This window comes from Phodopus roborovskii, unplaced genomic scaffold, assembly GCF_943737965.1.
Source record: "Phodopus roborovskii unplaced genomic scaffold, PHOROB, whole genome shotgun sequence".
NCBI lineage: Eukaryota > Metazoa > Chordata > Mammalia > Rodentia > Cricetidae > Phodopus > Phodopus roborovskii.
In genome coordinates, this window is record NW_026126585.1 from 6,974,844 (window position 1) to 6,991,285 (window position 16,442).

Here is a 16,442-nt window from a genome sequence, read left to right on the forward strand (position 1 = left end):
GAAAGAGGTGATTCCTGCAAGCTGTGGCACACATTGGCACACTCCCAAACACACAAAGTGCCAAACGAGAAAGGAGGAAATGGTGGACCCACAATTCCAAAGCCCGGTAAGGGCTTTTCTAGACACGCCGGGCTCAGAACCTACTAGGCACGCACAAGAGCACTGCCTTCAGGAAAATGAGCCAAGCATGAGTGCAGAAGGACTCTGGGAGCCGACCCAGTCTGCACCTTACCTATGGAAGACAAGGTGTGTGAAATGTCTCCATTACCCCCAGTGCAGGGACATGGGGCTCAGTGTAAACTGACAGACTAAGGCAAAGAGTCAGTGGGCAGGGGCTATGTACTGAGAGGGCCCCGCAGGGAAGGCTCTTGTCTCACAGACAAGCTGAGTTGGATCCTCAGAACCCATGAAAAGGCAGGAGGAAGCAAACACTTCCTGAAGTACGAGCAGGGCTCTGACTAGGGAATTTTTACTGTTTCCTTGAAATTTAGTCTCAGTTTATCAGAGGCCCAAATTCCTAAAAGTTCAAATAATGGAAAGAGACACACCATTGACAATGTTTACCAGATTGCTAAGTGCAAAAAGATTTATATAGTTATCAAAATGTTAAGAACCTATTTTATTTTTGCCAAAATGATCTTATCATTTTCATTTGATAATTCTTCTATCCCAATGGATTTGCTCAGTTTTCTTTCACCATTTCTTAGCACATCCAACCACCTGTATTAACTTTATAAGACTAGCCTACAGTTAGTTCCATATTCTAATATACGGCATGAAGAAAAAAGGACTCACACAAGGTGATAATTACATATTTAATACATCTTGCTTTCAACAGCAATTTTCAAAGTAAACATATCATAGACCTTATAACTTATTAAAGATTTTATAGTGTTTACAAATTTGATTCTAAAAATATACCTTATTTGTTCTAAATGAATAACATCTGAAAGACAGAATAATAAATGATAGTGTGTTTGCCATGCCTGCCATTAGGCTTGCAAACACATATTCCACGCGGAGTACTCTTGGGATGTTCGCACTCTTAGCCTGAGAACACAAAGCACATTACACTCTGGAGTATAAGATTTCAGCCTTGCTTTAAAAGAAAACAAACAAACAAACAAACAAAACAAAACAAAAAAACTGAAAATATCTACTTGACACTGTAGGAAAGTATGGGCACATGCACACACAGACACAAGTACACATTTTCTCTCACACAACACATAAGCACACGCACACCACAGAACTCAGAATTTACCCTTGTGTGCCAGATAATTAACAATTTCAGAAAAGAAAAGCAAGTGGAAAGTCAGCTGATATACTTAAACCGTAAGTAAATGGCAGGAGTTGTTAATGAGATGTGCCAGGAAGCTCTGTGAAGTGCTCTCTTGATTCAATCTCCAAGGACAGGACCATTCAGGGACACAGGGAGTTAGGCATCCACCATCCTCAGACTGCACTTGTGAAGGTAACAAACTTGGGCCTGCCAGAGCTAGTCAGTTATAAGGCCCAGCCCCACCAGCATGGCCTGCTTTCTTGAAACCAATAATTCAGCACCTTCACTGTGATCTGTTTGGTATTCCTTAATCATCCACGTGCTAAAGCTGGGAACTTCATAACAAATGACAGCTGGTATCACTTTGGCTTCTGTGGCAGAGAGAAAGCTACACAGTATTCCCCAAACACATTTATGTGGTTAAATCCCCTAATTTTTAGTTACCGGTGTTTGGCCAAATTGAGACTCAAAGCAGGTTCATGCTCATAACCTCCCTTGACATCACAAACACCTCTGGTAGTGTCCGTCAACACAGGAGAGTATTCTTTGGATCCCTGCAGGGACGCAGGTTTAATGCCACCCTATGGAGGTTCACGGTTACCGCCCATCTTTAGGATTTAAACCTTTGAAACAACAGCAACAGAAACTAAGCGCATGTGGGTGCTCACAATGCACGCAGCTGATCAGAATCAGGAAAAGGCACAACAGTCAGTGAGAGGGAAAGGCCAGCTGCCCAGCTGCTTTCTGCTTGTTTTTAGCTTTCTTCTTCTGCCTGACTAAATTTCTAATTGTTCAAAGCATCCTTAGTCTCTGTGATAGTAATAGCATAGTTTGGCACATCAACATTGTGATACAATGCATGGTATGTTTAAAAAATTTAGAAGTTTCATGTACTCATAAACATATCTTTCATGTAGTGCACATATATCTTACATTTATTGAAATCAAATACCGAAAGGTTGGTAACTGATTTACAGAAGCAATCGCAATCACAGACTGCAGAATTGTGTGTGTCACACACACACACACACACACACACCAATCAAGGAAAAACTGCATCCTCGCAATTTTACAGTCCAAAGTTTCGTTGGTGTGCCTATCATATACACGTCGCTTTCCCATGGCCTCCTAGAGAAAAGACAGATTCTGCCTTCTTCATTCTTGATGAGATTTTTCAGGAATAACTTTACATTCATACTGCAAAGATTAAAAGGTCAAAAGGTTAACAGATTTAAAATCACTTGTGAATTACAACTTCCAAACAAATTTAAAAAGCTATAAAAGGGATGATTTAATATGTGTTCACTTTATTCCTCAAAGAACTAGGAGTTACACAATGGCACTCTTAAAGTGAAAACCTACAGACAGCAGTGGAGGACATCAAAGATGACAATTTCCATACTGAAAACTGCAATAGCTGGTGCTGTAGGCAAACCTGTGACACAAAGGGCACAGTGTGTTTGTGACCTCAGAGATCAGCCAAGCGCAAGCCATGAACTTCGGGACAATACTGAATTCAAATCATTATTTCAAATCACTCTATGATTAAACAGAAAAATAGATTGCAATATAAAGGGTCCAAATTAGAACGATATTCTAAAAGTACAGCTACCAAAATGAATAGTTTTAAAAACAGGAAATGCACAGAGTTAGAACTGGGTGCTCAGAATTTCAAAACGACAGCAAGTAAATTACAATTCTCCCAGCAGGCCAAGCTCAAATGAGAGCAGTTACTGCTGTGGCCTCTGAATGTCACTGTGTAACTCTTGCCACACGACCAGGGTTATCACAGTGTCTTTTCCACTATAACTAAAACAAGTATCTTAATCAGCTTGAGATAGTCTTAATTTATAAAGACTATAATAATAGTATGCCCTTTTCATTTTTAAAACTGTTCCTTTACCAGGGGCTGAAGCTGTGTGTGGCTCAGTTGATGAATGTTTGCTGAGTATGAAAGAGGCCCAGGGTTCAATCTCCAGGACCACATGATCCCAGTGTAGCGGGGCAGGCCTGTAATTCCAGCACTCAAGAGGTGGAAACAGGACCAGAAATTCAAGGTCCTCCTAGGCTACAAAGGTCAGTTCAAGGCCACTACTTGAGACTTTATATCAAGGAAAAAAAAAAATAGTCTTTGTTGATGGAATAGAAAACTGTAAACTAATAAAAAACAAAGCAACAAAAATCAAATATCACTATATGGTCAGCAAATTCTACCACACTACCCATAACCTATTTTTTCTTTTCTCTCTAGTTGTTCCTCAGGTATTAACACTCCTCAGATTAAATTCACCCAAATGATTTATTTCAATGAAAGTACAAAAGAGAGTTCAAAGAACATGGTCTTCATCGATGCTCTCCTTTGAGTGATGGTCATTTTTAGGAATGGTATCATGCAACTCACACTGCATGGGCCTCAGCTTACCATTGCCAATTGACGGCCAATGTTCCCCATTGTTATGCCTCCAGCAAAAAATATACATGGCAACCAAGAACGGACATACAGAAAGTCTGGAGATGTGTACCTAGAATAATAGAAATATTTTAACAGTCCACAGAACATAGACAAGGGCACTCAAGACAAGCATAATGAAGGTATGTACTTCTGTACATTAAACTGGTTAACCCTATGGAGATCCCCAATTTTGAATACAGCACCCAGGTAACACGAAGGACAATACTTACTGATAAACACCATTGTAGACTAGCAGCTGGGTGACAACAGTTGCTAAGAAAGCGATTCCAACACCAAGGCCAAAACCACTTCTAGATCTGTCAAACGTCCACCACAGCCCTACTGACAGTGCAGCCAGTGTGAGGGAAAACTGGAAGTTGTTGTCGAAGTCTACTTTCTGAGACCAGTGCTAAGGAGTGAGCCATCATAAGACAAGGAAGCAGGTGACACGGACTGTTCGGCTCTCTCTAGTGAGAGAGGCCACTCTTGAGGGACTGGATTCTTCAGGAGTGTCCCCAAATTTATATCACAACACATGAAGTTAGGTGCAAGCAAAACTATGTCTAAATACCAAACACGATGGGCATTAATTAACAGATCCTGCCTTCTTGTACCCCATCCAGACAAATTAATAAAAAAAATGGCTATACACATTTCTAATTGTGAAGTCAGGCACTCTTTAGGAAGTGTCTTTATGGCTTAATATGTAAATGTGCACTTTGGATCGTAGTACTAAAAGAACACTTTTTTAAGAAAAAAAAAAAGAAAAAGGAAGAAAGGAAGGAAGGAAGGAAGAAAAAAGAAAAGGAATAATACGTCTCAAAAAAGTTTGGAATTACTTGAAAATCATAGAGGAACTTGGAAATAGGAGGGCTGACAGCTATTTAACAAGGTACCACATTGGCTGTGTGATTTACTGACAGACACATTTTATAATAATGCAGTTCAGAACAAGAGGACCAAGGACACAGCATCCCTTCTATTATGTCAACTGCTCTGGTTTTAATTTGTTGAGGATAAAGCCTTGAAGTGAACATTATCTTCCCCCCTGCCAAACTATTCTAGTGCCTATGACTTTCTAGCAAGGCACTTTGCTCCGATATTTTATTTCTGGCACACACTTGAGCATCTATTCACAAATATATGGCCCCTTTTACTCAAAAAAAAAAAAAAAAAAATCTCTGAGCAGAATGAAGCTTTACAAATTCAATTTTCTGAATTTTTTTTTTTTTTTTTTTTTTTTTTAGCTAGAGGATTACACTACAAAATTTAATTCTGAGTGTCACTAAAAAGGTATTTTCTATGCTCCAAAGGTTCCACCTTTGGACTAGACTAAAGATCTGACCTAACTAACTGGCCTTGCCAGTACTACAAATGTCCTTTCTTTGCCCCCTAAATATTCCGATTCCAGTGACACCACACTTCCCCCACCATTCCCACATTCTCACTAAAGCAGCATATAAAACCCTTGCTTGCCAAGTCCTTGGCCTCTGAGGACAGCTGTATGCCACTCTCTTAAGATCGGTCCTTGTGAGTGGCTGACTTATCAAGAAACTAATAGTTCCTCTGGGCAAGTTTCTCTCTTCTTTTAGCTGTCCTTGTATGTACATTCCAAACGCATGGTTCTCAGCACCTCTGTGCAAGAGTCATTCACATAAATAAAAAACAAGAATAATGGGGCCCATCTTGCTAAATGAATTAAGTTATTTAGCACAATAATGAGGCTTTTCGGATAAGCCGGTCAAATACATCAATTTCAGAAGCGATACCTTGTGGTTTTCCAAAGTTTAAGCAACCTAATATGAAAAGTCTTGGCTATAAATTTTGTAAACATTTTCTATTTTCTTTAAAGGGTAGACATGACAGCTAAGATTGCTATGTTTAAGTATTTCACTTATAAACAGAGGGAAAAGTGAACAAAGCCAAACATGTGTATTGTATGCCAGGCTTTTAAAGTTGTAGAAAGGGCTGTTTAAGTTCTTCTACTTAAGATAAAAAGCAGCGAGCCTGGGGAGAGGGCTCCGTAGGTAAAGGGACTGCTATGCGAGCAGAGCAAAAGAGGGCCCTAGCGCCCCATGGAAAAGCTGCGGGAGGGGAGACAGGGAAAGGTGTAGGAAAGTCACACAGGAGCTTAGCAGTCTGTAAGCCAACTGAGAATTTAAGTTAGAGAGCCAGAAGGAATTAAAAGGGAGACATCCTGCATGTCTGGATAATGCTGCTCCTGAGAGCCAGGGGCTACTAAATGAAAACCCCAGTGCCAGGTGGAAGACACTTCTTGATGAGTTGTTGGCCAAGGAGACCCCAGAGGCTTCCAAAGCAATTCCGCCTCTTACTATTGCTCTTGGTTACCTACCAGAGCTAGTTGGTGAGAAGACCCTATGCTGAAGATAACACAAGGTGTAATGTATCAGTTGAAAGCTTCCCCCTGCTGGCTAGCTTTCATGAAGCTCAACTGGCTTTACCAGTTTGTGGGGGAGAAAAGGCATCTTACTGATCTGTGAGCTTTACAACACCAACCTCCCAGGCAAGATACGTGCACAGGTATCACTGTGGTACCACTGTGATGGGGGCACCAACCACTCTCTTCTTATATTCCAAGCTCAGTGCACATTTCATAGCTGGTACTGTAAACCCAGGCAGGAACCCAAGGCTATGGAGGGCTTAGGCCCTAGTGATGCTACTGTTGTTGTCATGGTGCCATGCCATCTTCTAAATATGTACATGTAGACTCCAGGAAATTGCTACCCCACCTTCATCAGAGAAGCCTCTTTTTGCAAGGAAATGAGTAAGGGGTAAATACAGATAAAGATGGCTGCTCAAAGTGCTTGTTCCTACACAGGATTTCTATACTGTCCCCTGCAAGATTAAGGGTCATTGTAGAAGGGGACGTGGAAAGGATATAATGAGCCTGAAGATGCGGAAAGGACAATGAATACTTTCTTCTGGACATGAAACAGTGAATGCAGAATTGACTTCGTAGGGCTGGCTGTCTACACCGGCATATCGATAGTCAAATATGGATAGAGAGAGGCTCATGGAGCCCTACCTCCACCTCTCCCGCTGAAGAACTGGCTACTGATGGACTGAGGGACCAGGAGCCATCCTGTTCAGATGTACGCGCAATGAGGAGCCCACCAAGCTCCAAAGGGTACTTCTAAACCCACTGCCATGCAGGTAATGCTGGTGAAACTCAGTTCCTTCTAAACCCACTGCCATGCAGGTAATGCTGGTGAAACTCAGTTACTTCTAAACCCACTGCCATGCAGGTAATCCCTGTAGGGAGGAATAGAAGAGAGAGAAAAGAGAGGGTGGGGATCACAGCAATCAGCGAGCAGGGTACACAAAAGGTATGAAACTGTCCAAGAACAAGCTCAATAAACATTATCAAAATGAAAGAAAAGGATGAAGTCAGGATGAGAGGCTGAACCGCACTGGTAACGATCCAGACTAGATTGAAACAGGTTTAACAAGTTGATCACATTGTTTCAAAATGAAAACTACAAAACAGAAATGTTGAAACAAAAAACCCAAACAAACAACAACTGCAACAAAAAGCCACTCCAGAGGCTAAAGCAGAAGGGTCAAAAGTCAAGGGCAGTTAGAGTTAGTAGCACAGGAAGACACTATCTTATAAAGAAGATGGAGGAGGGGGTGCTTTTTGGTGCTGATTAAAATGAATAAATGTAAAATAGACTTTAGTACCTAAAACTATCTGGGTCCTTACCTGAAAATCCTAAATTAAGAAAGAAAGTTGGGGGAGCTTTGAAAATGTACCTGCTTTTGAATGAACAAAATTACATGTAAGGATTTAGTAGCCTAAGGAGCAGAGCTCCTACAAGGACCTCCTGCTCTCCCCTCACACTTGCTGCCCTGGTGTCTCAATAACTGGGTCAGCACAGCCTTGTGACTGAGGACATCAGAGTTGATCACGGGGGTTGCAGGATGCCTCATTACTGCACGTTTCATAAAGGATACAGCACTGGCATGATTGATACCTACGAACACCGCCACGCAGCGCATAACACTGGACCACTCTCTCTTAAATTTATGTGGTTCTCCTAGATGCCTGTCAATGCAGGGGTACAATAACCCAATCACAGCTGTGAACAGAAGAAAAGAAAAGTAAGTCATGACCAGCACTGCACTGGTATCAATTAGGCTATACAAATCACTACAGCCACTGCCTTCAAGACTCTTCAAAAAGAAAAACGTTGCTGGCATCTTCAAACTTACCTTCCAAAGGGAAACGAGGGTTGGCAGTACCACTGCAGAAGGCTGAGGACGCTGCAGCACCCTAAAGGTTATACTCACAGGGAGCCAGAGACGCTAACTCATGCAGCTCCTAACACTTATCTTCCGAGACATGACAGCAAACACCAAGTCAGCCCATGGTTACCCTCTAGTCACTTAAGTGTGTTATTTGTTACAAGAAGAGTCTAAAGAGAAGCTGGGCAGCAGGCCTGTGAACTCACCAGGCTCCCAAAATCCTGACTGCCCTGCCCTGCCCTGCCCTGCCCTGCACCCCACACGCTCCTCACAGTCTTCCCCCACCTTTCCAGAACCACTCTACTGACAACGAGACTCCACGAATATTCCTTCTACACACAGAAGGGAGGAAGAGCACGGGTACATAAAAACCACAAATCTCCTAGGTAAGACAGTAGATATCTTTAATGCCAGCACCAGAGCAAAAGGAGACAGGTCTCTGAATTCAAGGACAGCTCAACCTACTTAACACATACTCTGACACCTGTGTCAAAAACAAGCAAAGAAACCATACAAATTTACAGATAACATGTGAGTTTGCTGTTAAAGGGTAAGAAGAAAATCTCAGTGTGGTTTTTGCTTTGGGAAACATCTTGACTCCTATCTGGGAGAGTAATCATAAATACAGTACCTGTTTATAAGATATCCATGACTAAGACCTCAACTATTCTCACTCTATCCCCAACTTTACTCACCAAATCTCAACATTTTACTTACTTAGCAGACATGAAATCTATGTGTATGTTTTGTGCATGTTCATGAGTGTGTTCAGGAGCATGTGGTGAGTGAAGAGCGTGTTTAGCTGTCATTCCTCAACCACCATCTACTTTGTTGTTTGAGAAAAGGTTTCTCACTGCCCTGGAGCCAGGTTAGTGGCCTGATAAGTCCCAGAGACTCACCCGCATCCATCTCTTCTGCAATGGATTACAAGCATGGGCCACCAGGCCCAGCCTTCTCTTCTTCTTTAATATGAGTGATGAGTGGCCAAACAGGTAGGTCCTCACGCTCCCAAGACAAGCACTTCACTGACTGAACTATCTACCAAGCCCACAAGAGAAATTTATTTATTTGCCTGAGATTATTCTTTAAATTTGTTTGTTAGGTATGCATGTGTGTCTGTTAGTATGTCCATGTGCACCTGGGTACCCATGGAAGCTAAAAGAAACAAACACAGGAACCCTTGAATTACAGGAGGATGTAAGCCACCCAGTGTGGGTGCTGGGAGCCAAACCCAGGTCCTCTGAAAGAACAGTAAGCACTCTTAACTTTTGCACCATAAATCCATACAAATACTCACTCTCTTAAAATTGAAATATAAATTAAAAGGGTAAAAAGGGAAAACTGGAAAGCAATTATTATTCAAAGCCACAGGCAAGCGGAACAATGCAGCGGCACGGGAAAGAGACGACCTCCCTACTGTCACCTGGCCATGAGACTGGCGCTCTATGCTCTTTCCACCTCAGCTCTAGCTGAGAACTGATGGCTCACAGGCCACCCTGAGACAGAGTGACAAGCTGAGCAATGCAGAGCTCCAATGGCTGCTAGAAAATGAAAGTTCCCGGGTCTGTGTGATATCTCAGTTTGTGAAGTGCTTGCCTTGCAAGCCCAAGGAACTGAGTGTAAACCCAGAAAGAAAACAGGGACAGGCAGGGACAGCCCAGGATAGCCTTGGGCCTCCACATGCATACATATATGTGTACCTGCACATGCATGAACATGCACAAGCACACACACACAAAGAAAGCCCACATTATGGGTTATGGTCCTATTTAAAACACACTACTGTGAAAAATCCCACTGGATTAAGTGACAGCACTTCTAAATTTCTACATGATTAAAATGACAAGCATGCCTAATAATTGAAACATGTCTAAATGATACTTTTTCCTCAAGGGTGTCATAGAGCAGCCCATTTGTCGCTCTACCATTCTCTATACAACATATGCATATACATATATAGATGCATACCAATACTGATGCATCTACCTACCTAATGGTCATCTAGCATCCGCCCATCCACTATCTACCACCCATTATCATCTGTCATCTACCTATGTAGCAGCTAATTTCTCCTCAGTCCCCTGCATCTTTCTCCTGTTTGCCTGTGGCCAGAGAAGTCATTCCAAGTCAATTTTCCTCAGCAGCTGACGCCATAGGTAAAGAATTATCACACACAGACGCTGACGTGTGTGTGCAAAGGTATAAGTAGGTAAAACTGACTATGTTCCTATGCAAGTGAGAGGCAACTGACATGGGAAAGGAAAACACAAAGAAGGAATTTAAACGGCACGGCCATGCTGCCAACCTTGGGATTTGCCAATGAATAACCCAAATCCGCTGAGTATCCATGGTGCTCAGCTGCTCACTGAGAGGGAGAATTTGGGGAAGCTTGTCACTTCCCATTAAATGTCTTTCTTTCTTCCCTTTGAATAAAAGCATGGCAGACAGAGGCTGATAGGAATATACACAGCACAGTGAGGATCCACTGTCTGAGAGCTCAGTGGAGTATGTCTGGGCTTCCTCTCCTCTATGCACCACTTTTTCTTTTTTTTTTTTAACAAGAGACTTAAAATCATGCTGTGTAAAATCATATGCAAATACAACGCCGCTTAATCAGATGGCTCTCTGATGTAAAATCGCGTGTCTTCTGATATTTTTAAGTGATTCCCAGCAACAGTCTGCCAAGACCAAAGACAAAAGGAGTCTGCACCAGTAGTACGCCGTCGCTCTCCCGGGGTGGTGTGCTCAGTGCAGTGAGAGGCGAGGCAAGAAAAGGAGCACAGTTACGTTAGACATCGGGGACGGGACAGCCAGGCCATCCAGCAAGACTCTTCCCTGGGAGACTACAGCAGAAGCCGGAAGCACAGCATGTTTTCATTCAGCACACACTCAAGCCTGATAATGTATCTCGGTCTTGGTATTTGCTGGGGATTTTAAAAGGAAAAAGAGAGGGTTGGGGAGATGGCTAAGGTGGCGGTGAAGGGCTTGCTGTGTAAGCCCGTGGACCAGAGTCTGATATCCACAATGTACTTTAAACACACACACACACACACACACACACACACACACGCGCGCGCGCAGGCACGCACGCACGCACGCCCAGACATGTACATATTAATCAACAAGAGGAGGTGTTTTCCTGGCAAAATGACAGACACTACTGAATGCTGGATTAAGTATAGACAAGTTGCTGAGGCGCTCTCATCTTGTGCCTGCACATGAGGAGGGTAAAGTGTGCAGCTGTCCAGAAGGGTCCTCGGAAGCGACCCTGTAGGCAGAAGCATGGAAACAATTTTCTCATCAAAGGGAGGTGCCTGAAGAAACCAAGGGACAACCAGAACAAACAGCATTCCCGGGAAACTGTAAGGTTTGAAGGAAGGCTTGACGTCCAGAAAGGCTCAGAGTGTTATAAAAGTGGTCAAGAGTATGTAACAAAGGCAGAGAAAAAGGACTAGTATCTCCAAGCCCAAGGGGTAGGGCCAGACCACCAAAAGGAATGATGCAAACTCTGTGGGCTCGCCATGGAGGTGGAATAGGGGAGGATGGAGACCTCTGGAACAAAAAGGGGAGGAACTGTTTCACTAGAAGAATCTTTAACTGAGACACCTGTTCTACTTCTTTTAGCCACAACAGGCAATTGCCTTTTAAAATATTTACTCTTTGGGGCTAGGAATGGTAACTGTAACCCTCCAAACCCAGCACCCAGGAACTGAGAGCAGAATATCCACAAGTTCAAGGCCAGTCTCACCACAGAGATTTGAGGCCAGCTTGGGATGCATGAGATTTTTATTTTGTTGTCTCAAATATAACGGGACAATAAGAAGATACCCTTCATAAATTTCTTTGGTGACTCTAAGAAAGGGGTTTTCCAATTCGGGCCCTGGTGCAACACACATATAAAGAAGTCCACAACAACACCAGCCTTGCTAAGCTTGCATAGGCCCTTCTGATGAAGACATCACACACTCTGATCACAAGGCACGGAGAAGTCACGCTGGTTCCGACAGGAAGCCTCCTCCATACCGGCTAGTTTTCAGAGAACTAAAAGGTGCTGTGTAGGCAACTGGGGGGAGGGGTCATCAACAGTTTTACTCAGCTATGAGCCCTGTGAGCTACAATAACTGGCATGCTAAGATACGCCCATGGGTACAATGATGGCTAGAATGTCAGGGAATCCCCACAAGAAAATGCATACAGAGAATGTAAATCATGCCAAGAACCCAGAGCTGGGGAGCTCACGAGCCCCAGGGAGAATCTACTACTATTATTTTGCTAAATGGACACACCTGTATCTCTATGGGCATAGACCAGTGCAGCTATCACATCTCATTGGAGAAGTTTCTTTGTGTAGCAGATGGTAGTTAACACAGAAACATACAAGTGGTCAAAGTGTAGGGTTAAGTGTCTGCACAGGGCTCAGGCACAGACTGGACATCTACATCACAGGCCCCCACTCCGAGGCTTTACAACCATCAGAGAAGATAGAGTAGAAAGACTGTAAGCACCAATGGTCAGGGAGGACCCTGGTGTGAACTCACAGTAGCTGTGCTGCCGGCACAAGACGATGCCTGTCAACATTCCAGCACCGAGCAGGGAACACCCTCCATGAGGAGCTACCAACCGTGATGGCTGCTGGAGAGGAAGAATCTGTTTCCTTTGAGCATGTGGCTCCAAGTAGGTGAGCCACTATCCAGTGGATAGCCCACATCCATTGGTATATGGGAAACACAAACTGTATTTGGAGTCAGTGAGATTAAGAGAGGAGGCCAAAGGTGAGGATGTGAAGTTGCGATGGGGGGTAAGGAAGGAGCAGGGAGTGAATCTGATCAAAATACATTGAATGGGATGAGTGTGGTGGCACTGGCCTTTAATCTCAGCACTCAGGAAGTAAACGCAGGTGGACCTCTGAGAGTTTTGGCCAGGATGGTCTACATTGTGAACCCCAGGCCAGAGTTACACAATGGGACCCTATCTCAAAACAAACAAAAGACAAAATTGCATATGTATGAAATTCTCAGAGTTAACACAAATATTATACCTACTGAAAATATATACATATACAAGTAACATTATGTGGACAGAGCAGGTTATATTTACATATTAGGGGTGTGTTTTGTGTGTGTGTGAAACAACAATCACAGAAATAGAGGTCATGAAGTTGAGAGAACAAGGTGAACCACATGGGAAAGGCTAGAGGACAGAAAGGGAAGGGGAAAACTTATTATATTTTAATATCAAAAAATCCAAAGAAATCCCCCACCCCAAATCCTCAAAAAAAAAAAAAAAGAAGATGAGAAAATGGAGTGTGATCCACAGAAGCTTGTGAGACTTGCCCAGCCTCAAGACGCCACCAGCTTCCAAGGACCACACTACAGAAATGGGTGACTCTGTCCCTTTACAGTAGAAGTGATGAGACCCTAAAGTGGATAGCTGCTAGGTCTAGGAACCCAAGGATCCCAAGTGATGAGGCTGCACACTGAGCTGCATCTTGGAGGACATAAAAGAACTAGAAGTTATTGGGAAACATCTTCTCTTCTGAATTTAAATGAAGGAAAATACCGGTAGATCAGTAGATGCATCAAAGAATGGTAAGATACAAGTTCTCTTGTCTATTTGGACTATTTCTTAGAGAGGGATTACCCCGAGCAAACCAGGATGCAACACTATGATGACTTCTCTTAACTGAGGGCTCTAACAGTTTCAAGGCTATCTAAGCCATGTGGAATCTGACTGCAACAATGTTCATCTGTCCATGTAGCAGAGGTGTGTCACTGCCACGGGTTTCATGAAATTCTTTAAAGATATACCACAAGTCAACCCTAGCTTTTGGACAGACATGTCTGCAACCTCTAGTTCTAGGGTGTAGGACAAAAAGTGCCCACATTGTGTCACAAGGTATTCATGTACACTAAGTACAGCCATTTTCTCCCACATGGCTATGACTACCTTCTATTATGTTATCATCTAAAGCAGTATTGACCCACTGACCTTGCAGTAGAAACAGCTAAAGAGCTGTCCATTCCAGAACTCAGCATCACTTTGAGCATCTGGAAAGGCTCCATTTAACCAACAGTGGTCCACTACTGAAAATGGATGAAGTCACTAAGAGACCATCAGGATTTTAAGCAAAGACTGTCTACCTCATTGATCTTTCCAAGTATATACTACTCTGCTGGTACATTTAAAAACCAGGCAACAAGAATAAAGACATATATAAAAACTTTAATAAAATTGTTCCATTTATCCAGTTTTTGTCTGCTTCAAACACAAAATTATAGCCCATACATCAAAACTTTTAAGAAGTAGCAAATATTACCAAAATAACTTAGACTGATATTTAGATGAACTGATAAAAAGCAAAGATGTTAAATGCTCCATTATGAAGAAAATGATAATTGGTTTTATGGTTAAATTTTAAAGGTGCAGGAATCAGGTACCCAAGGGTACCTACTGGATGACTCAAAGAACAACACTGAAGGCATAAATAATCCTGGAGAACAGAAAGCAGAGCCACTGTAGCCTCAGGCTGGGGTGCAAAGGAATGCAAGACAGCATAAAAGAATCTGGAAATGACAGAAATGCCCCACACCTGTTGGGAAAGAGGGAGACTACATGATGGCATACATGTGCTAAACATATCAAACATACTAACCGAGAGCCCACGGCACTCTATTTAAATTATACCCTCAGCTCAGAGGGTAAAGTGCTTTCCACAAACACATAAAGACCTGAATTCAGATCCTCAGCACCCATCAAAATGCTGTTGTGGGGCACACAACTATAATCCCAGTGCTGAAGAGATGAAGACAGGCAGATCCCTGGAGCTCAAAGGCCAGGCAGTCTACCCAATTAGTGGTATCAAGGTTAAGTGACAGAGTATCTCAAAAACAACTTAGGCAACAATTGAGGGAGATAGCCATCACTGACCTCTGGCCTCAACATGCAGGCACACATGTTTATGCACACCCACACACATGTGTGCAACCCCCCCCACACACTCATTTTTTCACTTAGACAATACAATATTCATTTGTAAGAAACCCAGAACACAACGCCTCACACATACCTGAGGCTGTGCCGCAGCAAGGTGGTACCCACCATGCAGATGAGAAGATGCTCGTGACCACATCAGGTGGAAAAAGTGTCACGTTTCTCTGAATCTGGAGCAAGTTCAACACTAAGGCAAGGAACACTCCAATGAAGAAGAGCACCACGCCTCGGATCACCACATTCACGCTCTGGCTGGTGATGGAGGAAATGTATGGGCCACGCTTTTTGGGCCCAGGTGACTCGGTCTTTCCTTCTGCCATGATTTCATAAGTTCAGTAGGCCTAAGCCATAAAATAAAATAAGGCTCCTCAGTAGAAGAGGTGAAGTGTATGTGAATCAAAGCAGATCGAAGTTTCAGTGGTACCACATCTTGCCTGAACGTGGAACCTACCAGAGACCCTACAAGAGATAAGAAGAAAGGATCAGCATGTGTTTGATATGATACATGTTAGTACAAGTTTTCACCCTTCAGTACTAGTTAAGCAGATACAGAATGAAACAACAAGTTTGTACACTAATTTTTTTAAATTATTCACTCAATAAGAAAATCCTTTAAAAGCCTTTATGTTCATGCTGAAAAAAATAAATAAAACAAAATAAAAAATAAAGTGCTATTTGTATATTTACTGGGACACATCAGGTGACTTAAGAGACCTCAGCTAGAGAGCTGGAGAGGCGGCTCGGCAGTAAGAGATCTTGCAGAGAACCCAGGTTCCCAGCACCCACATAACAGCTCCAGTTCTAGGAAGTCAATGCCATCTTCTGGACTCTGTGGACACCAGGCATAAACATAAAATAAAAACAAACCTTTAAAAGTAAAGACCTCACCAATAGGGTCCAAGATGAAAGCTCAGCTAGAAAAGTGTTTCCAGCACAAACATGAGACCCCGAGTACCACCCCCAGTATCCACATTTAAAATGCCTGGTGTGGTGACATGTACCTGTGATGCACGCCAGTGCTGGAGTACCACCCCCAACATCCACATTTAAAATGCCCGGTGTGGTGACATGTACCTGTGATGCACGCCAGTGCTGGAGTACCATCCCCAGCATCCACATTTAAAATGCCTGGTGTGGTGACATGTACCTGTGATGCATGCCAGTGCTGGAGACAGGGAGTCACTCTGATCCCTGGAGCTCACTGGCTGGCCAGCCTACTCCTATCTCAAAACAAGAGTGAAGGACTACAGAAGATAAACAGCCTACTCCTATCTCAAAACAACAGTGAAGGACTATAGAAGATACCCATTATCTTCTCTCTCTCTCTCTCTCTCTCTCTCTCTCTCTCTCTCTCTCTCTGCATTGAAACAATAGAAAAACAGCTTTCCCTATCCCAGAGAATAGACAATCAGGTAATTAAAAATACTTCTACTGGGATCTACAAGATGAAAA

The 16,442-nt window shown here is 42.9% G+C and overlaps 1 protein-coding gene across 1 annotated transcript; it reads right to left on the minus strand.

Moving 5' to 3' along the window:
- Nucleotides 1–799: 799 nt before the first annotated feature.
- Insig2 (insulin induced gene 2) lies at nucleotides 800–15,454 on the minus strand. Its single transcript, XM_051203976.1, has 5 exons — nucleotides 15,067–15,454; nucleotides 7,710–7,834; nucleotides 3,965–4,131; nucleotides 3,705–3,804; nucleotides 800–2,479 (listed from the first exon to the last, which is right to left on the minus strand). Exons 1-5 carry the CDS (start codon nucleotides 15,308–15,310, stop codon nucleotides 2,438–2,440), a joined length of 678 nt encoding a protein of 225 aa, XP_051059933.1. The 5' UTR covers nucleotides 15,311–15,454; the 3' UTR covers nucleotides 800–2,437.
- Between the last annotated feature and the right edge of the window lie 988 nt (nucleotides 15,455–16,442).